Source organism: Physcomitrium patens, chromosome 7, assembly GCF_059467195.1.
Source record: "Physcomitrium patens ecotype Gransden chromosome 7, ASM5946719v1, whole genome shotgun sequence".
NCBI lineage: Eukaryota > Viridiplantae > Streptophyta > Bryopsida > Funariales > Funariaceae > Physcomitrium > Physcomitrium patens.
The window spans coordinates 2,037,679-2,058,500 of NC_143416.1; the positions used below are offsets into that span (position 1 = coordinate 2,037,679).

At 38.0% G+C, this 20,822-nt stretch overlaps 2 protein-coding genes across 6 annotated transcripts; both read right to left on the bottom strand.

The window, feature by feature from the left end:
• Positions 1–4,777: 4,777 nt before the first annotated feature.
• Positions 4,778–16,418, bottom strand: LOC112284816 (uncharacterized). 3 transcript variants are annotated; one of them, XR_016504053.1, is made up of 13 exons: positions 16,133–16,282; positions 14,521–15,171; positions 13,430–13,615; positions 13,159–13,251; positions 11,752–11,940; positions 11,062–11,167; positions 10,408–10,632; positions 9,418–10,144; positions 8,548–9,322; positions 7,130–8,197; positions 6,268–6,760; positions 5,573–5,714; positions 4,778–5,375 (listed from the first exon to the last, which is right to left on the bottom strand). XR_016504053.1 is itself a non-coding variant. In XM_024525084.3 (13 exons), exons 2-13 carry the CDS (start codon positions 14,752–14,754, stop codon positions 5,065–5,067), a joined length of 4,494 nt encoding a protein of 1,497 aa, XP_024380852.1. In that variant the 5' UTR covers positions 14,755–15,171; positions 16,133–16,418; the 3' UTR covers positions 4,778–5,064. The 3 variants fall into 3 exon arrangements, 2 of the variants coding, with proteins under 2 accessions (XP_024380852.1, XP_024380855.1); XM_024525084.3 differs by having other exon boundaries at positions 6,268–6,705; positions 16,133–16,418; XM_024525087.3 differs by having other exon boundaries at positions 6,268–6,705; positions 14,521–15,078.
• A 761-nt stretch (positions 16,419–17,179) lies between these two features.
• On the bottom strand, positions 17,180–19,889 carry LOC112284818 (mediator of RNA polymerase II transcription subunit 30). Of its 3 annotated transcripts, none has more exons than XM_024525091.3 (4): positions 19,454–19,889; positions 18,329–18,809; positions 17,811–17,903; positions 17,180–17,415 (listed from the first exon to the last, which is right to left on the bottom strand). In XM_024525091.3, the coding sequence occupies exons 2-4, from the start codon at positions 18,740–18,742 to the stop codon at positions 17,320–17,322; spliced, it is 603 nt and encodes a 200-aa protein (XP_024380859.1). In that variant the 5' UTR covers positions 18,743–18,809; positions 19,454–19,889; the 3' UTR covers positions 17,180–17,319. The 3 variants fall into 3 exon arrangements, with proteins under 3 accessions (XP_024380859.1, XP_024380860.1, XP_090107787.1); XM_024525092.3 differs by having other exon boundaries at positions 18,329–18,756; positions 19,454–19,737; XM_090251661.1 differs by lacking the exon at positions 19,454–19,889 and adding an exon at positions 19,336–19,425.
• Positions 19,890–20,822: the final 933 nt, after the last annotated feature.

Consider the following 20,822-nt stretch of genomic DNA (forward strand, 5'->3'; position numbering starts at 1 on the left):
GAAAGAGAAAAAGCAATGGAAAAGGCATGTTTCAACCTGTAAACACCTTCAAGCATTCAGAAAAATACAAAACTCAATGCAAAGGTAATTTTTATTTTCTGAGATAGATGAATAAGAGAAAAAAAGAAAAACATAATGGCACACTTCCACAACATAATTTTTTCTACAATTTTAGATTACAAACTTGTAATTGTTAATAATGATGGAAAATAGAAAAGTTTAATAATTATGAAAATAAATTATTAATAATTCATATAGTAGAATCATCAAAGTAAATCTAGGATGCTTTTTCTGGTATATATGTGTGGGTATCCATTTTTGCACTCCGCTGATTTTTTGTGGTGCTTTTAGTTGGTGCTAAAATTTATTCCCTAAGTGTGAACCCACTTCTTCAATTCTGACCATCTTTCATTTTGACCACCCCTTTCAATTCTGACTAGTAACATTGAGAATTTTCTTAGGTGTATTTTCTAGAATTTTCTATGAAAATCTTAGATATATTTTCTATCATTATCAACATCATGATTAATTATTAATAATAAGATTATTTGTTACACAAAAGTAAAATTTAGAATTTTTATTCATTTATTTGTTAGGTGTTATAGTGACCATTGGTTTGGCTTTGTATTGACCACATTTAGATCCTTCATTTTAGGAAAATCTGGAGTGTCAAGAGAAGATTCAACTACAAAATTTGATATCTTCCCAATCTTTTAGTATTATATACAAAGACAGATAGTTGAGTAGTAATTGGATTATATTATTGTACATCCTTAATAGACTTCAAAAAAATAATATTTAGATCCAATTACAATACAAATTGTAAAACTCAATTAGAGTAGTGCTTAGCATATCAAATTTAGGAGTTGGAATAAATTACCAAAATGTATTATTTTTCCTCTATCAATAGTCATATTTTCCAATAGACAAATAAGTTACAAGTTGCCATGTTTTTAAATTCAATTCTAACGACATCAAAGAAGTATAAAAAGTTACATTAGATCAAAGATAGATTCAATCTTGATCTATTTAATATCTCTATTTACTACAAAACTTGATTCCTTTAATCACCTTTTAAAGTCCAACTTGAGTTCAAAAACTTTGACTTGATAATAGTCCTTCCAAATAATTTTTAAGAAGAAATGTCATACAATAAGAAATAAAATACATTAGATATCTACAAGCCAAACATCTAATTTTTTTTTTGCAAATAAAAAACCAACTTAGCACAATAATACATTATTCAAAAGAACATAATGTTAATAATAACTTTAAGTACTCTTTTTATCTACCTTCTCCAATACAAAATTATATGTGTTATTTTTATTCTTTTGTTGTCTTGGCTTTTGGATTTAGAATTGTTTAACATAATAACCAAAGATATCAAAATCTAAATAAAACTCTTTAAAATGTAATATATATTTTTGTGTTTCATAGAAATCCAATAGTTAAAATTAATAAAATCAATAGAAAATAGTATAAATTGTATTAAAAATAAACTAAATATAAGAAAGGATATTGAAGTTAAAAAAAATTAATCTTAAGAAAATATTTGTAGAAAGTATTAATGTGTATTGTTCTAAAAAGTGTGGTATAGAAACTTGATGGCAAGTTCTTTGCAATTGCAAAATACTTCATATAATTAAAATTTCTAAATAATTATAATAATTCTACATTTATTTAAAATAATTCACAAATATAAAATTATAAGGAGTTGTGTTATAACTTAACTATTGGATAAAGACCACAACATATAAAACACTTGATTAAAAATTTTAAAAACTTTTAAAAAATTATTACTATATTTGATAGTTAGAAATATATATATATATATATATATATATATTATAAGAGAGAACTTTTATTTATATTTTAGGACTATAAATTAAATTTAAAATAATAATATAATTATTGATTTAATAAAATTATCTTTAGATTAAAATTAAAAGTAGAATTTTATAAAACTTATCATAAATAGATTAGATTGATATTTGGAAATGTCAATAAATAAGATATAGTTGAAATTAAACCTTAAGGCACAAAGATTAGAACCTATGGCAAAGACGTAGTTTTTTTGGCTATAAATAAAGTGGCATTTAGAAGAAGTCTTTAAGCACGCTCCAAAATCTATTAGAATTTATCAAAGGTCTCTTAGAAACTTGTTAGAATTTTTTAAGGATTTGATAGGTTTTGCTTATATTTTACTTAATTTTGTTTTGAAATTTCATTGGGTTTCTTATAGATTTCTTGAAGCTTTCAAGTTTGTTTAGAATTTTGTTGGAATTGTCATTAGGATTTGTTTAGAGATTGCTGAGTTTTTTTTTTAAATAAAAGAGCATGTCTTCTTAACTTGTCTCAATTCTTAATTCTCTAACTCAAATTAGAGGCAAGTCTCTATCTTGTAATGTAATAGTACAATCAATTGGACACTTTTTTCTTTGATTGTGATTTGTGTAAAATTTGAAAAAGAGATTGTTAAATTTCTAAGTTTGTTTTATGTCAACTAATATTGAACCCATATATTAAATTTGTTATTTAGTACCATACTAATCATATTAGAGAGGATAGTCATATTGCACATTCTATCGGAAGAGAAAGTGAAATATATTCCGATATTTTCACACGCCATACAAGTTATCAACTCATGTCTATGATCCTGGTCTGAGACCCGACTAACCCCCATATGATTGAGAGTAAGTTGGAAGTGTTGATTCAGAGCTGCAAACTCTGTCCTCGAGGTTCTAGTTTGTTGTGTCGAACCTGCGAGGTGTTGATTTGTCGAGGTTGCTGTGTCATGCTTTCTTCAGTTCAGTAAGTGTAGTTTGCTTTTGCGAATTGGGTTGAATTCAAGAGTTGCACTGGCAGCGTTCCACTTCAGGGCTGTTACGTGACTATGGACTTCAATTTAACAATCCCTCTCGAACCCAGCCTGACCTTTCATCCCATCGAGATCGAGTCTCTCTTCTTCGGAGGCCCTCCAGCGCATTATCGACATGCGCCTCAAATTGCTGCAGTGGAGAACCACGAGGCTCACGCTGTTGATGAAGTGCCCGCCTTAATCCCACAATTCCAAGCTCCATAACAAAGATTGTAAATTTGGTTTGCCTGTGGTTTCTGCGGTGCATGAAGTACCTGAGATCGGTTCGAAACTTCAGCAACGGGTCATGAAATGTGGTGCTCTAGTAGGCTCATCGCTTGATGCGTTGTGCGATGTTGGGAGTCATTTCACAGTGGAGCCTTTTTCACACCACGAGACTCCATTGTCAATTTCCTGGGATGAAGCCAACAAAGTGGCCATGTATATAATCAGCTCGCTCACAAGCTCACCTCAATGCAAGTTTCCAAAACTTCATTCCACGTTCAATCATCCAGATGAATGTGTCAAGAATTAATCCTACATGTGAGCTATGTTAATACATCTATTAGCGGTGGTAGAACTGTGAAACTCAGGCACCTAATTTTCTATTTATTCCAGGTTAAATATGTTTCTTTGATAATTTTAAAAAGTAACAATTAATTAATTAGTTTTTATAGATTCAATTTTACCATGGTGTTTTAAAACACCTAATTAGTCCAGCAACCTTGTGAAGCTTTCAAACCTTGTTTCAATTTTTTATAAGTGTATTTTTCTACAAACACATTATTTTTTATCATGTTTTTTTATTACAATTCAATAATAAAATATAATAAAATTAATTACTTTTGGTAAAATTATTTTCCATTGAATACAATAATAAAAAATATAAGAAAGAATGTTTTCTACAATAATTGTAAAAGATAGTTTGACCAACATATGTTGTGTTGTTTTTGAACAAGTCTATGTATATATCCAGGAATAAAAATACAATATAAATTGACCATTGTACATTATTAATAATAAACATAATATTTTAAGTTATTATAATTTCATATAAAATATATTATATTTTGAATATAACTATTGCAACCAGCTGTAATTTTATCAAGAGAATTAGGGAGTCTCATAAAAAAATAATAATATTATTATAGTTGATGATTGTTTTTTTAAGTTCAAATAATTTATTTATGTATGAATGTGTGTGTATATACATGTAATTATTTATTAAAAAGTTACATGATTTCATAGATTTTTTCATATCTGAAAATTGATTCAAAAATAAATAATATAAGAATTTAACTTCCTGAAAAATTTTGAGTTACAAAAAATCATTCTTTTACCAACCATACTTTAAATTTAGATCACTGAAAACACTTGTACGAAAGTCTAAATTATTTAGATACTATTTAATAAACAGTATTCAAAATGATCACTGTATGATTAATTACGCTAAATTGTTCTCCTGAGTCTTACTCATATTTAAATTGTACGAAAAAAAATTCCATTCCGTCATAAGAAAACTTGTTTGAATTTACCCTTGTAGAAGTAGGAGATATTCTATGAAAATTTATTTATGTAAATTGCAATAAATATTCTTTAAATCTTTAAAAGTGTATTTTTAAATTTCAATGAGAACACGTCAAAATAAATAAATAAATAAATCAAAACATTCCAATAGGTCATTTCAGTATTTCTTGTGAGCGTGGGAAATTATGTTGAACAAAACGACAGAAGAGTCTGATAAAGTGAGTATGCTCCACTCTAACTCCAACCACTAAATCATAAGGTTGAATAAAACACAAACTGCAACAATGATATATACAAATTCATTAATCTACAAAAGTTGCACTAATATCCTTAGAAAATTGATGAGCATTGCAACACAATATGCTAAGATAACTATATTACTGGACAATCAAAAAAATTGAAACATTGCAAACGTGGAAACGCTGCAAATTGCTGGTGTATTCGGAGAACAGTGTTTTACAGCCCAGTCTCCACTGTTGTTGAACTACAAAATTCAAGTACTACCTTACAGCTGTACAAAGATTCCGAACGATGAATTCAGAAAGGTCAATTGTGAACCGATTATGACTAAAATGACCCCTGCCTAGGTGGTGAAGACATGATAGGAGTATCAAGAACTCTGAGATTACTCTGATGTTTGGCTACCAAATTTCTGACAACTAATTAGGTAATCAGCAGAATTAAACTGGTCCTAGAGATCCAAATTCCAGCTCATAAGGAAGTACTGTACTTGCATCATTTAGGTTGTGTTGCAATATAACAGCTGGTGCTCTTGTGCCTGTTCTAGGATGACCATTGCTGTTTGCAGTATAAGACCCAGCGGATGTGGTTTGATTCGCAGGTGCGGAGATTGGACTCGGGGGAGGTGAACCTCTTCTATCCATTGTCTGCTGCACCGAATTAATGTTTCTCTCCGGGTCAGACGCAGGACTCTTCTGAGGATTCACCATATATTGAGCTCGAGGTTCGTGCTTGTTGTGCTGTCCACGACCTACAAGAACCAACACTACGTGATCAGAAGGATAGAATTTGTGTTGATCTAAAAATTCGTAGAATTTGCAAATGCTGAAAAAAAAGGAAAAAAAACGGAAAGAAAGTAAACTAATTTCACTATATCCTACTAAAGAAAAATAAATAACTAAATAAACAAAATCCCTCTAGGAAATTCAAATACCAACATACGGATACCTTGTCCTAAACTCCTGTACCGAGATGTATGTGATTGGTTTACTCCTTCCCGATCTTTCCGATCCTGCTGGCTATGAGCTCCATGTTGATTGCCTCCCCTTGCTCCAGAACCTACCCTCTCTCGAGAGGTATATGCGTGCCTCTAAGAAGATCATCATCCGTTAGAAAGCTAGACGAGTTGAAGAAGCTCCAATAATAAGATAACTGAACCTACATATCTCAGGAAATGACATGACAAACCACTGTTCTGTATCTCCAACCAATTTCAGAGACCAAAACTCTCAACAACTATGTGAAGCAGTTACCGACCACTCAACATAGGCTCACTCATCAATAACTGCTGCAGTGCATGTCCAAAGGATGACTAATCTCAACGATCAAGTGAAGTACCGCAGAGATACTGTTCTGAAGCTTGAAATTTCACCACATCGAAGCAAATAACAGTAGCCATTCATGAAAATCGACCCATTCAAGAAATTTTTACTTTACACCACTTGAAGTGAATGCTCTAGCGTCCAAAAGCATGTGATCATAATATAAACAAGCAGCTATATCTAGCCACGCATAGTTGATAACATCTTGCCCCAAAATGTTGCTAAGAAAAAACTAAATGCACGAGCATACAAATCCATGGAAATTGCTAAAGCATTGCAATTAAAGGATTCACAAGATACAAATAGATAATAAAATCTTACCGGCTTGGGAATGTAGGTGCCTGTGCCATTCCTAGACTTAGGTAAAGTACACACACTGTCGTGGACAGGAAAGCTCCGCGGTGTATGTAATCCCTCTGCCATTCGCTCATGAGAAGGATATAACGGCATCGTCAAACCAAATGGATATGGAATGTTCGGACCAGCATGAAGGTCCAAGTTTCCATGAAATCTGGTTGACCCCTCCCATAGTTGAGGAACTTGTTGGAACTTCATAGCAGAATTAGAACCTGAAAAATCCGCATTAGAATACTGCATTGAGCGCCGAAGCTGCTTTTCGTGGGTTGGAAGGTCGCCACGGAGTATGTCATCCTGCAGGTCACCAGGAATACCCTTCTCACTAGTACTCTCCACATGAGGTGTTTCCATGTGTTTTCTGTTGCCTACCCCTGTCGGCCGCTCTGCAATATCCACACCAACCTGCAGTTCCAAGAATCTTCAACTTGGGATTTCTAATAGGAGATGGACGGAAGATCTGGAAGTATCAACAAAGATCTAAGGCAGCAATCATGGGAAAGACTATTACCGAAATGAATAAAGTATGTCCTTTGCATGGAAACCCCGTAGAGAAACAGCTATGACAAATTGACCGTGCTACAAGGTGTCGAGGGTACGATATAAATACGAAAGAAAAGGCATGCACAAAAAAACTAATTCCTCTCCGGACAGAAGGTACTGACAAGATCCTGGCAACAGTAATTAGGACTTTCTATTTTAACTAGAAATCCAAACATACTTCGAGACAATGAAGACATGCAACAGAAAAATTGAGCCCAGAAGTGCAGAAGCAACGCATGCAAGGACTAGTAAGAGGTAATCTGAATCCCTAAAGCAAAGAACTAACCTGTGGCATAGTCCTTGTTCTCGAATCTTCAGATGACTGAAATCTAAGGGTGTTTGTTGCAAAATCCATGGAGCAATTGGAATGCAGGGAACCTACAGAGTCGACTCTAACAACACCATCCGTTCCCGCGGGAAGGATAAGAAAAGGGGAGTAGCACAGGCTTCGGCTATAATACATTGGTTGGGGAGATGTCATGGGCATCAAAACAGTCCCCGTTGGGCACTTTCTGAAGGACGGACCGATTGAAACGGATGCGAACTCAGATATTGGGGGAGGATATGAACCAGTACTGCAAGATACACCAACAGATACAGGCGTAACCGCCACTCTCTCTAATGTGGACGAGGAGGTCGACTCGGTTCCAGAACCTCCTTGATTGTTGGGCGCTTGAAGTGACTGGTGTGACGCCATTCCAGCAGGTTCCAGTGTCACAGAGTGAACCGAAGAGCTTCTATGATAGTTAGGGACAGCCATAGGCACCGTCTCCTCGTAACTATGAGCTGAGGTAAATGGTGGTAGGTGCGCTCGGGGAGCTTGAGAACTTCCAATACAGGCATCTTCTAAATTTCCCTGACTAAAGCACTGCAGAGGCAGATCAGCTGCGTTGCCATCCACACTTCGAACAACTTCCATTTCACACTTATCATTATGTGATCTAGCTTTCCTGTAAACCTGTTTATTACCATTTGTGTCTTTCAAAGATTTTCCTGCAGACGCCTTCACATTCGAGCTATTTGAGATACTTTCTCTGTTTTTCAACCGTGGTTCCAAATATTCTGTCCTTTCTCCCATTTTGCAAGAAGCTGCACGTTGTCCCTCATCACCTAACGATGACACAGACGGGCTTTCATTAACTGGTGAATGCATTTGCAAACCCGCCATCTCGACAGCACAACCACGACCTCTTGAAGCAGCATTTGATTTCCCAGAAACTTGAGGCAGCTCTGGTGAGGCACCAATGAAGGGAATCGCAGACCCAATGGATACAGGTGGATTTCCAATGAAAACAGAGCGAAATGGAGAGGCATTGGGGCTGACCGAAACCCTTTGCAGTGGCTGCGCTTGGTCCTAAGCACAAAACAGGCCGGAGTAAAGAAACCGCTGACAATCGTTCCAAAAATAAATATAATAATAATAATAACAAAAACGGATTAACAGTCACCTGATAATTCATTGACGTACAAAATCGAATGCACCTAATCTACAGAAAGATCACTGGTATGAAATAAATACTACAACTAGGATGAATAGGACACAATACAGGTGAACATTACCCAGAAAAAGCACCAGAACCATTAATAAAAATCTCAAATTCATGCGACTTTAGGAAGCTAACAAGAAATGTCATTCTAAAGCACCTCAAAGAAAAATATGATAACGTACATCATCAAAAGATTATGTATCACAACGAATCTCACCTCAAGAGGTGACCGGCGTTGCTCCAGCTGCTCTTCCGCATGAAAGGAAAAGCCTCCGATGTGACTGCCAGCACTATCTCCTAAAGTTCCAACCGAAATAGTGTACGCTGGAGTTGCTGAAAAGGTGGACGGCATGCACGAAATCTGCATGGGTGGGTGAGAAGTCGCCCGATTAAGAGCCGAATCCCCTGACGGAGAACTAAGGTGAATGGCACGAAAACTTGATGCGGAAGGAGGTCCTGCTAAACCCAACACAGGAATAGGAATGGCAGAAGGTACTGCCAAATGCATTTGAACAGGGTGGACATATGGTAGTAACTGTACATGAGGAGCAAGATTGGAATACAACAATGACTGTGACATAGTGTGACTACCACGGTCCTGATTATGCCCCTGATAGGAATTATCACCAGGGAAAGTAGGGTCTTTCTGATGTATTACGCCATCATTATAAGTGGTCTTACTCTCCTCGGTTGCTACTCTTCCAGATATGAAAGTAGCAGTCTCGTCATCGGAAGAAGTCTTGGACAGAAAGTTTCTGTGGCTAGAATTGGTTTTAAATTCCCCTGACGGTCCAAGGGATCCCCTTTGATCAAGACTCGGATGGGCAAGGCTTTCGTCGGAAAAATTCCTGCTTCGAGACAAATCACCATGTCTAATGGAATCACCTAATGAGGATTTCAGTCGCAATGAATCTGGAGTCGGTTCCGTTCTTTGATATTCCCCAACCATCGGAGTTTTAGAGTGATTAGCAAATTCGTGCTCCTCACCAAACCTGTACCATATGAAGCTATAATTAGGTACACCAAATCCAAGATATGTATAAAAATAGTAATTGTCCAGGAAAAAGAGGGCTCAATTACAAATCACCTGCGATTGGTACTTCTTTCAAAGTGCTCCTGTGGAGAGTAATAATTGGGTCCTTTGGATTGCACCCTAGCTGAATCTGCATCAACATTAGTATACCGGCTTCTTCCATCAACTTCTCTTAACTGTTCTTCGGAACTCGCAACGTTCGAGTTGCCAGGAATTGCCTTGACAGATCCTGCCTCTGATCCTCTCCGTCTCTCTTGCTTATTATCTACTGCGAACGAAACTGTGTCCATGATATTTCCATCATCTCTACCACTGCTACAAGAGAAAGTTGTATCAATCGTTGTCGGGGAATCCCTTCTCAGCCTCGTGAAGACATTCTGCATATCATTCAACTGTTCTGAAACATCCAAGTCGCTACTAGGTTTGTCGTCTAACTGTACTGGCCAACTCCCGTACTGCGATTGAGCCCTGATATTATCTCCTGCATGAGTTAGAGATCTTTGAGATGAAACAAAATCTGCTCCGTTCTCTTGCCTGTATCCATCAGATAACCTCTCTTGCGGGTGGGCACTTCCAGCTCCTGAGATAGGATGCTGTAAGCCACGTAAATGAGGGATGCCACTGTCGGGTCTCCCAGCACTGCGATATCGCCCTAAACTTTTGAATGTACAAGAAAAGAATGACTTAAACTTTTCAGTAATCTGATCTTTGGGACATTCGAAAACTTCTCCAAGCGTACGTGCTCCTAAACCAAATGCTGAACGTATCCGCTTGAAACTTCCTGGAAACAGAATTCGATTAAAATTACCAAGACATCATCTACAACACTGGCTATGACCAGGGAAAGTCACAAACACAAATAAGTTGGAAAAATAAGAGGACAGTTGATGCCATTCCTCACATTAAGTACTCTTGGACTACCTATTAGCTGTCACGTAAAAGCCTTCAATCTCCAATACTGAATGCAGATGAAAGGCTTAAGGGCGTGGTTATTAAAAAACGCAGGATGCACCAGTGGTTGATGAAAGAAGTTTATATACGCACCAACATTAACACTGCGACCAAGATTGTTGGTGTGGCGTATTGGATCTAGAACATTCAAATACTTGGGGTTAAAAATCCGTCCTTGACTGCTCTCTGAACCAGCCCGGACATCTGAATACCGATTAATGCATTCCTCAATGAACTCCTCACTAAAGTACAATTTGCCCCCAACCTCCCAAGGAGACCTTGCAACAGTCCTCCATCCTCCATCCTTTTGGGAAAGCTCTGCAAGAACAAAAGAACTTTCCATCAGTACCTTTCGACAGTAAAAGGCATACAAAAGCACCACTGCACCGCTGGAGAGGTAGAAAACGGTATTTCTAAGTCTAAACAGTCCGACCATAGATTGGAAAGAAAATATATAATCAAATGAAATCCAACAAGACCATTTTTTTCTGAAAGCATTCATTGGTCCGGGTACACAAGTATACATAATGAGCAAGTAATTAGTAAAATTTAGCTATAGTTGCTGCGCCAAATTTGTCGTATCTAATTTCAACTTGCACTGAAATGGCATAAGCGAAAGTAACAGGTGATTACACAAAGTATTCTATTACCTTTGTGGTGAAAGTAAAAACTTAATAAAAACTTCCTATGCCGGATTCTTAAACTTGTTAAACAACCAGAAACCAGACAAAAGAAGGCACTGCATACCAGAAGAGTTTTTGGGAATATGATCCAGAGGCACTGGACCCCAAATGCTAAGACAGTATTGGTCCCAGTCAAAATTGCAGAAATAAGTCAGAAATAGATACAGCACCTGAGATACATTCGCAACAACGACAAACGATTAGAGACTCATGGTTCGCTAAAATTCCACTCCCATACTAAAATACAGAATGGTAAGCATGAAAAGAGTCGTGCTACATAACAACGGCCACATTAAATGAGGCTGTATCTTATTGTGCAGCTGCTATCAGACTCGAGGAAGGAACAACAATTCATAATATACAAAAATTGCAAATTCTAGTCCTAATTGCACACTTGCAGAATTCGCTGTAGAGCCAACCCATAGAAGAAATGTGCAATAAATCCACGACTACGCTCGACATATCCGCACAATAAACGAATGCCACAAATGTTACAATCTGACAACCGCGACAATTGCACAGAGCATGAAAGCACAACTTAAACCAGTGTAGCCAAAAATCATGGAGCTCAACATGATCGCCAACAATCACGTAACAAAGTTGAATAGAATAGTATGCAAATTACATGATATTCCACTGTGTTATTTTCTCTAAAACTAGATCTTTGCATACAGTTTTCAACATAAAAACGCATTGAAGATACAAGTGGAAATAATGTTTTTAAATAACTTAAAAAAACCATAAGATCACCAACCTCCAACGGTCCATGCAACGATCGCATGGAATGAAAGACGTGAAATATATACAACACAAGGGTCTCCAGAGCAAATGTAGATATAAGGCCATGGTGTGCTCCTAGAATGCGGCTCTCGTAATAGCACCACGCTTTCACCAATATAACGCTTCGTTTAAACAGATGATTCAGTCCTACCTCCTCATCCACCTGCAACCAAAAATCCAAGCACACCATGGAATCATTGCTAAGATTGAGTAACTTCTGACAAACCACCTCATTTTGCTAGATGGAATGGAATTAACATGCAAATGTACTCGCATTGGACAGAAATATTAATTCAATTATTACAGAAGGCACGCTTCGCCAAATTCACAATAATCATTCACTCATGACCGAGGTGATTACGACCACTATGATCAAGGCGGCATAACCACAAAATTATTGATTGGAGTGAAATTACAATTAATTTTGAAATAATTTGAACTTCTTCTCATTCTGGGCTACTCGTGGTGAATAAAATAATATGTGCTTCACTAGGAGGAAACTCCTTTGTGAAGAACAATAGCTTGCACCTGAGTTTAAACAAAATTGGATTTCACCAGGAGATTCATCCCTAATGAAATGTGTTTTTACCCAAATTATTATATCCAATAAATGAAATCTCGTATATTTTGCCGTTCATTTTAAGATGTGTTTCAATAACAATTATGGAAGAAGAAGACAAACTAGAAACTTGGAAAAAAAAGTATCCTAAAGCACAGAAAATTCAAGTAACAAGACAGTTCCTTTAAACACCAGTAACCTCCAGACACCTGACCTCTTCCACTTCGACGCAGGGATGATCTAACGCAATCTTCCAAATGATATCACCAAAAGACAAGAGTATGAGGTGCTACTTAAGCCGCACATTATCAGGTGCTACAGAAGTCGAATACAAGGGAGTCGTTCATGTACTTCTTAACACGTCGTTGCAGTTGCACCACATTAATGTGATTAAAACTAATATGCGCTGCACTTCACAGACTATACCACGGCACTTCACAAGCATCAGACATCTGGAACAACGATACAAATTCACAGATACTCGCAGAAGTAACGATAGTCTCATGCATCAAAAACCACAAGTGCTTCTCTGTGTGCGTCAGGATGCTAATCTACTACATAAACTACTCGGAAAAACAAATTACAATATCTCTACACAAATTGCCTCAAGAATGCAGTTAAGATTATATCAATCAGGCGCGACTTTTGACTACCAGATTCTTCTACCAGGAAGTTGAATGATATCAATGCTACTTCCTGAAGCTGTTTATAACGTTCAAACGCTCATACATTTAACATGCATTCAAAGACGTTAAGCCCTCACAATGCAAAAGCCACACATGTAATATAACCTAGAGTAAACAAACAACACACTTGTCATACCCGTTCAAGGAAGCAAAGAGTAGAAAGACCCCCAATTTGGTTGAACGAAATATCCACAACAATATTCTCCACCAAGCATTTGATGAGTTTAACCTGTGCAATGGAATGCAACTTCAGAAAACAACGGTAAAATCTAAAGTTATACGAGTCACAGAAGCAAGAGAAGAAATTGTATTTTAAGCGGAGAAATTATCCATCACATTGAATCAACCTAAATAAGAAGAGAAGGGGAAAAAAAGAGAGAGAGAGAAAAACCATTAGACATCCTTACTTCAGCCTGTATATATTGAACTTCTTTCACTCGAAACTCGGCATCAGCATCATCCTCAGCTTGTTTGAGGGCCTTCAACACATCTTGTGCCCAAGTCTCTTTCAGATCATTCCGAGCGAATATGTATAAATCAATATCTCCATCTGGCAGATAAGTCTTGAGTGGTACGGAGCCGAACCTTATTACCTGTTACATGGAAAAAGAACAGCATGAACAGAATTGATTGATCAGGGGAGAGAATCATCTAGTAAGGATCATCAGCACTTCCCACGAAAATGGTCTTATTATTAAGAGAACACACTTGATGTACCCGATCCGCTCCAATACAAGAAGGAAACGCGATCCATCTACTTTCTGCACTAGTATTGAATCTTAAGCGGGAAGAATAAATGGATGTAAAAACCAGAATTGACATACCGCTGAGTATCTAACAGCACCTGCAGAAGAACGCACTATAAAACCCTAAACATACCCTCGAAGGTACCAGCGATTTACACTTGAAGTTTTGGAATACCACAAGCCTCAAAAATAAATTCCTCAAACTTCTAATGGAAATTTAACCCAACTGCGTGAAACAGCGGTCATGAGCGTCATAAGTTCCTAACTTCCGCTGCTTCCTAGACGAATAAAACTTTATAAAGAGTATGAGTTGTGATAGAGAACTTCTTCAAATAAATAAAGCTCGTTAACCGACACTAAACAATTAAATTAACTCTAAAAATGCAATTTGAAATCCGTACTTCAGGTTAGGTGTAGCCGTCAACACTTCCGATTACAAGCAAGTCCTTACTCTTTGAAAACTCTGGCTTTGAAATTTACATTTCCGCAATAATCAAGCTTTCTTATAAAAGTGTTGAATATGACGAGAATTCATATGACCGTACAACGATGTTATACTTTAAATGTGTTAATAGATGCATTACCCTCCAAGTTCATCCCAAGATCCAACCATACACGGGTATAAAAAATTAGGATTTAACATTTTACAACAAATAATACGACCGGCACAAATACGAACATGTGACATAAAGTTCAAAATGAACAAAAAGACATATATTTGCTACGTTGAGTTCATGAGGCAGAGCTGAGACCTCGCATTCAAAGCGGTCTCTGATGAGGCGCTCAACAAAGCCAGTAACAGCTGTCCGTCTCTCCTCCGATAGTCGAGTAGGCTTTAAAGAATCAATAAGTTCAGCAGTCTGGCCTTCAGCTCTAGTCCACCAATCATCTTCCTTTTTAGCTGCAGAGGAATGCGCAGAAGCAAACAGGGAAGCACCTTCGGCAGTGAGGCCGCTAGGCTTTGGCCAGCTTTCATGATAGTCCATGCAAACCCTTGCCCCACCCGGCACCCGGTCTGCTTCCCTCAATTCTCGTCAAAACGAGACTCTTACTTCTCACCTAACACTCCCCACCTCTCCTTGGACTCATTCCCGTCCTTCTTCAAGTCTTCTTTGACCGCATATAGAGATCTAATAATTCTTCTTGGTAAATGAAGAACTATTTCAGTGAAGCTCGATACCTCTTTCCTAGTCCTTTCAGTACATGATGACTTCGAGAAAAAGCCAGAATGGTAGCCAAGATTGTAATAAAACCTTACTTCAATCAAGAAGAAATGATGTACTGAGCTTAATGACGTCCTGTGCCAATCACTGCATGGATGATCAGCTCACATGACTTCATTTTGCTGCATCTCCGCTGTATGTGAGATTGTTAACTGATCAATTGAGGAATGTATTAATAGACTGCAATCAACAGCAATAACTTCAGCCCTCATGGATGATACAATGAGACACCAAAAAACTACAAATAAACAAATAAATACCATGACAACCATATATGGTCTACAAGACGAAGCCAGTGCCTTATCAAAACGGACACTCTACAGTAGATGCGTTAAGAACCAACTCCAACAAAGGGAGCCTCCAGAAATTACCCAACGTGCTGCGACTACCAAGAGACAGACCCAACTGTAACACTGGGCACTTAAACTATCTTTAAAAATTTTAAATCGTGTGACGAAATAAACCTGATTGACCTCATTCAAAAAACCTGGCTGCAGCGAGTACAAGGCTGAAAAACCCTAATGCTACAATGTGATTTCGACTGTGATCCCCTTCTAAACCTCTCTTCGCCATGAACATACCAGGCAGATTCCGATGACCCTCTTTAACTCTACAAGTGTAAAATACCCTTCCCGAAGTGGCGAAAACCGCGATCAGACCTTGAAATACAGTACCCTGAAGCAACACCAATTCCACGTCCAGAGTTTCCAAAGATACGCGGTGGTCAAATCCCCACAATCGACCATAATGAAGTAAGCAATATCCACATTCCTTTCACTCCCCTGACTAAACTAATGCCACATAACTATTCCATCGACACACACCCCCCCCCCCCGGGACTCCAAAAACACCAGAAACTCTTTGAATCTACATGTAAACATAATATTCGAAAGAAATCACATGAATGCTGAGACATCCAAAATTGCTACCACCCCGCCAGCTCATAAAACCTTCCACCAAGATATTAAAATCTAACCCAAAACGACAACCACTCGCAACGACAGTCTAGTTGAACACCAGCAGGGTTGTAACAACACATTCGACAAGAGAGAGGGGGAAAAGGCTTAACGAAACAGCGTCAACAAACGAGAGCACCAAGTCCACACGCACCATCAACAAGTAGAGAGAATGGCGAACGTACACAGTCCAGTTCTGAACTCCTGAGGGAGCTTCCCACCGAAACCAAAATCGCGAAGACTTGCCGGACGATGATTTCTTTGAGCACTCCAGGTGCTAGTGCCAGTGGACAGCATGCAGAATTGTGCGAGGTAGGTCTGTGAGTTCGCTTCGCACTCGGTGACTCTGGTGATAGCGATGACGTTGCGAAGCCCTAATCAGCAAGGCCTCGTGAAGGCGAGGTGGGTTCATACGGAATTAGGGCGAGGGAGGGTTGCCATTCAAGCCGGGTTTCACGAGCTGGGACTGGCATGTGTAAAGGCAGGTATCAGAGGCAATTCTATGGACCGCCAATCTCTGCTCCGAGCCATCGACGCACCTCCCTTTCCATCCATCAGCTCTCCGCTCTCTGTCTGGGACATGCTGTCTCCGGAAACCCCTCTCCGAAACCTCCTGGTCCCTGGATAGATAAAAACCATGTTTATTCATTATATCGATGCATGTCTCGGTCCAAACAAGCGGAAATTTTTGCTATATTTGAAACCTGCATATACATGAATTTTGTGATGAAACATAATCATCATTAAGACGAATGGGATTTGCAAAAGCAAAATAATACTTAGAAGCTTTCTTTGCTTAACTTTCTTAAAGAAGTGATATCAGATAATAATGTAAAGACATGGTTCCGATTCGTAAGATGTGTTCAGTGTAATCAATAAGTTGAATTGAACCGTGTAACATCAAAAATATAATTACTATTCTTTGTTATACAAAATGCATGTATGACGAACAAGATATCAAGATGATAGTCTCGTTCATGAACGGTGGCTTGTTCTGAACTAAAACCCCGGAAGTTCCTGCGTCAAAAATGACCAGGCTACTGGATGTAAACGAATTCTGCGGACCAAAATTAGTCTCTTGTAGGTTAACTTCCACACGGAATGTTTCAACACAATCGGCTTCGACATATTCCAGTGAAGAGATGGCAAGACGTGAAAGCACTCATAAATTTCATGCCAAGTGGTGCACAATTCAAGAGATTCCACGTCCCATGTTGCAGATCTGACCTCGATGAAGGAATCAAAACAGGTAGGCCCTCATTTGACTTTGAGCAAATACATTTCGCGGCTCAAAATGGTTATCACCAAAAATATGTTACAAGTGAACTGTTCTACACACAATTGCAGTCAACGGCTTTTGCCATCGTAACCCCTACAACCCTGATGTCTGCCACATAAAAATATCAGCTATGAGAGTTCGCAACTGGTCCATATGAAGCTTCAAAATTTGGTTCTTCCTGATCACCTCCTGAAAGAACAAATGAAATCACGACGTCATCATCAGACCAAATCGTCTGACATAAACTAGATAAAAGAGAAAAAAGAAAGGCTTGGTCGACAATAACAAAACATACTTCTCGTATGGGCAGAACGATTACAAAATCAAGGACGGTTTAATAAGAATAGACGAGCACAGATATGAGTAGAGATTTCGTCAGGTAGACTTCCAACTAAATGTCCTCTGACAGATACTCGTGCTCGCTGATAATTGAGGAATGTGTCATTCGTGAAGGAGTTGTAAGGTTTAACACACTTTGTGTTCAATCGCTGGCTTAACTTGAAAACACAGAAGCCATTCATTCATCCCATTCAAGAACTTATTGAAAACTACACTAAATAATGCACTCTGCGAGGAAAACGAACCTCTCTTAGGTCGTTCGCTCGTTGTTCAAGATATTCCACTTCGTCATTATCAATATTCTCTACGGTAGCACCATCAATTTCCGCCCTGGCCGCCTGTCGAATGATACGGATCAAGTTTGTGGTTCAGCTAGGTATTCTAGGTGAACGTAGGAAGGAATACATAACTAAATGGTTTCTTAGGTAAACAATTTTGCATTAGTCGTGGATCGACAACCCTAGCAAAATGACGAAGATTCTTTTCATAACTAGTGAGAAACTAAATCACAAAAAATGTGGCTTCACAACTTTGAGATTCTAAGTCAAAGACGTTTTGGATTCATCGTCACTCATTGCCGTGTTGTGGTATATTTTTAGTGAAAAGTACATCCTGGTTGAATATAAATCACATTAACTATTTTAAATCACTCGCAATTCATCTCGATTCAGAGCCACGGTCCAAGAGAAATAAAGAAACATTAAAAAAAACGATTCGCGTAACAATTCAAACCAACAGTAGTGAACGTTCTTGAGAATTAAACCTGAGTTTGCTTCAAAATGGCGGTAACGGTTGCACGCAGCGCTGCTGTGGCATTCCGGTACCGAAAGCGAGTGGCATCCAAAGCCGTCAATCCTTCACCACCATCCGATGCTTTCTCTTTCGTCACGCCACTCTCTCCTCCTGCCGTGGTAGCGACACTCCCACCCTCATTCGCCCCGTCCGCACTAGAATCAGCAGGACCATTGCTCCCCGCCTGCAATGAAGGAGCCACCCAGAAGCTAGGACTACACAAGGCACGATTCAATGAGAGCAGAATGTCGTGCGCCGCTTCCACGACAGTGTCTAATTGCTTCTGTCCATCCACTGCGAGGTCTTGCAACGTCTTGGGCGCAGAAACAACGAGGGCAGAGGACAACGAGGACTGTCCTTGCATGACGGCGTCAGTCCCCTCCATGGCCAGAGCCCTCTCTGCAAATGCGCTCAAAAACTCACTCTAAGTCACGTCTCTGCTAACCTCAAACCTACACCGAAGATAAAAAAACAAAACCATTCTCTCATATTAGGATGTGCCATCAGCCGTATAATAACTCTAATCGACTATTTACCAATATTACCCACTTCATACATGAGATCACCAAGTTTGTAGTATGATTCCATCGCTTTGCACAAGAATATACGAATGGACATACATCAGTATACCGAAATGCTGGCAGCAATCGATGAGGCACCAAATGAGAAGAAACTCAAGATTTACGAAAGAATACCACCCCTAACTTCGGACGAAATGCGACATAAACTTTCAGGACAAAAAAAAAAGGCACGTGAACAGCAATTGTCGTAAAACAACATATCGAACTTAACAATACATCTGCTAAAATAATAGCAACCAATCAACGTGCTGTCGACACAAAATACGCAAACAGAAGAAGCAGTGCAATGAGACGCCGCACACACGCTCAGAAAAGAAAACTAGAAATCTCACACTATCTCATCAAGACCACGGGAAGCAGAGATGGGAAGGATTTCCAGATCGCATCACGCTCTTACACTGTAACGAAACTCCACGAAAACTCACACCACATGTTCAACATCGAAGAAAAACCACAAACAGCCTCTACCACGAAGAAACGAGAAACTACGAGAGGAAAGCGCGACGCATTCTTACTTCTGTCCGTGTGATTCGAACTTGATTCGCTCCAAAACAGTGCATCGGCATTCTCCTCAGCTGATTCCAGAGTTATCACCTCATGTTGTGCCGAAATCTGTCTCGATTTCACGCGGACACGGTGCCTTCGCTCCAAACCCACAACCCTAATTACAGCAAATCCCTGGATTCAGCAAACCCAATACCGCAAAAGATTCGTTGATTGCACCGGCGAAGACAAATGGTTAGCAGCCCACTGGGTCTGAGACATTGCTCAGGAGCGATGGCGCAGCTAAACCCTAATTATCGAGACACATTGTCATGGCGACATGGGAAGGGCATGCAAAGCATGTTCAACATTTTTATAAACTATTTAGCTGTATTTTTGTCATCTTAGTGTGTAGAACTTGTCAACTACAATGTTATTCAATTTGCAATAACTTTTATTGCTCAAATTGAAATTTGATTCATCGAGTTTGAGACTCTACATATTTAACAAATGTTGTATTCATGTCTACGTCACAGGTTGATTTTGTAATATATATATTGAGGTTTCACCCCCTGGTCGACAATATTGATTAAGTAATCGATATGACAAATCAGCAGTATTGACTAATAAAGTTCACAGTTTTTAAATGATACGTTCAGATACATTGAAGTCATTTTTTCAAAACTCATGCATTCCAAAAACATTGCTGAAGGATTTAATAACAAAAATATTTTTATTTTAAATTGAACCAAAAGAAGCACAATATATCTAACTATTGTTGCATGTTGTATTTTAACACACAAAATTGATTAATTTTATGCACATATAAATATTCGTATATATGTATATATATACACACACACAAGAAATTGTTAAAGTGACATATTCATTTACTAAATCGACCTACCTGTCATCATTGGTTGTGGATTCAACCATTTTTTATTGGTTTTCAACCAATATGGATCCTACAATAGAGAATTTTTTTTATAATGGTTAGAATGGGTTGATAAATTGATTAAATGCATGGATCAATTTAGCAATATTCTCTCATATATATATATATATATATATATATATTTATTTATTTATTGAAGGTAGTAATACATGTTGTTTGAATGACAATTCCATATGTGTATTCTTTGTGATGCTTCAACATTTTGTTGATTCACTTGTTCAAACGAGCAACTATTAAAATCCCCAGCATTCAACCATCTATGGAACCAAGTAATAGCAAATGTAAAAAGTCACTACTTTATAAATTTAGATTATAATGCTAAAAGAGCAAAGCAATGGCATGTGCAAATAGTTCCTAGCTTAAGAATTAAAAAATTTAGAAAATACCACTAAGCAACCACCACCCTTGTAACTTGTTATATGGTTAGAAAATCAACCATTTATTGG

What these genes read in the sequence shown, in the direction of transcription:
- LOC112284816 (XM_024525084.3), bottom strand. Translation starts at nt 14,754, where the DNA reads ATGGACTATCATGAAAGCTGGCCAAAGCCTAGCGGCCTCACTGCCGAA. An exon ending in GAAAGAAGTACCAATCGCAG is followed by an intron (nt 9,323 to 9,417) that starts GTGATTTGTAAT and finishes CATATGGTACAG; the next exon opens with GTTTGGTGAGGAGCACGAAT. An exon ending in GCACCTACATTCCCAAGCCG is followed by an intron (nt 5,715 to 6,267) that starts GTAAGATTTTAT and finishes TGATCTTCTTAG; the next exon opens with AGGCACGCATATACCTCTCG.
- LOC112284818 (XM_024525091.3), bottom strand. Translation starts at nt 18,742, where the DNA reads ATGGAGGGGACTGACGCCGTCATGCAAGGACAGTCCTCGTTGTCCTCT. An exon ending in CCATTTTGAAGCAAACTCAG is followed by an intron (nt 17,904 to 18,328) that starts GTTTAATTCTCA and finishes ATCATTCGACAG; the next exon opens with GCGGCCAGGGCGGAAATTGA. An exon ending in GAGCGAACGACCTAAGAGAG is followed by an intron (nt 17,416 to 17,810) that starts GTTCGTTTTCCT and finishes TTGTTCTTTCAG; the next exon opens with GAGGTGATCAGGAAGAACCA.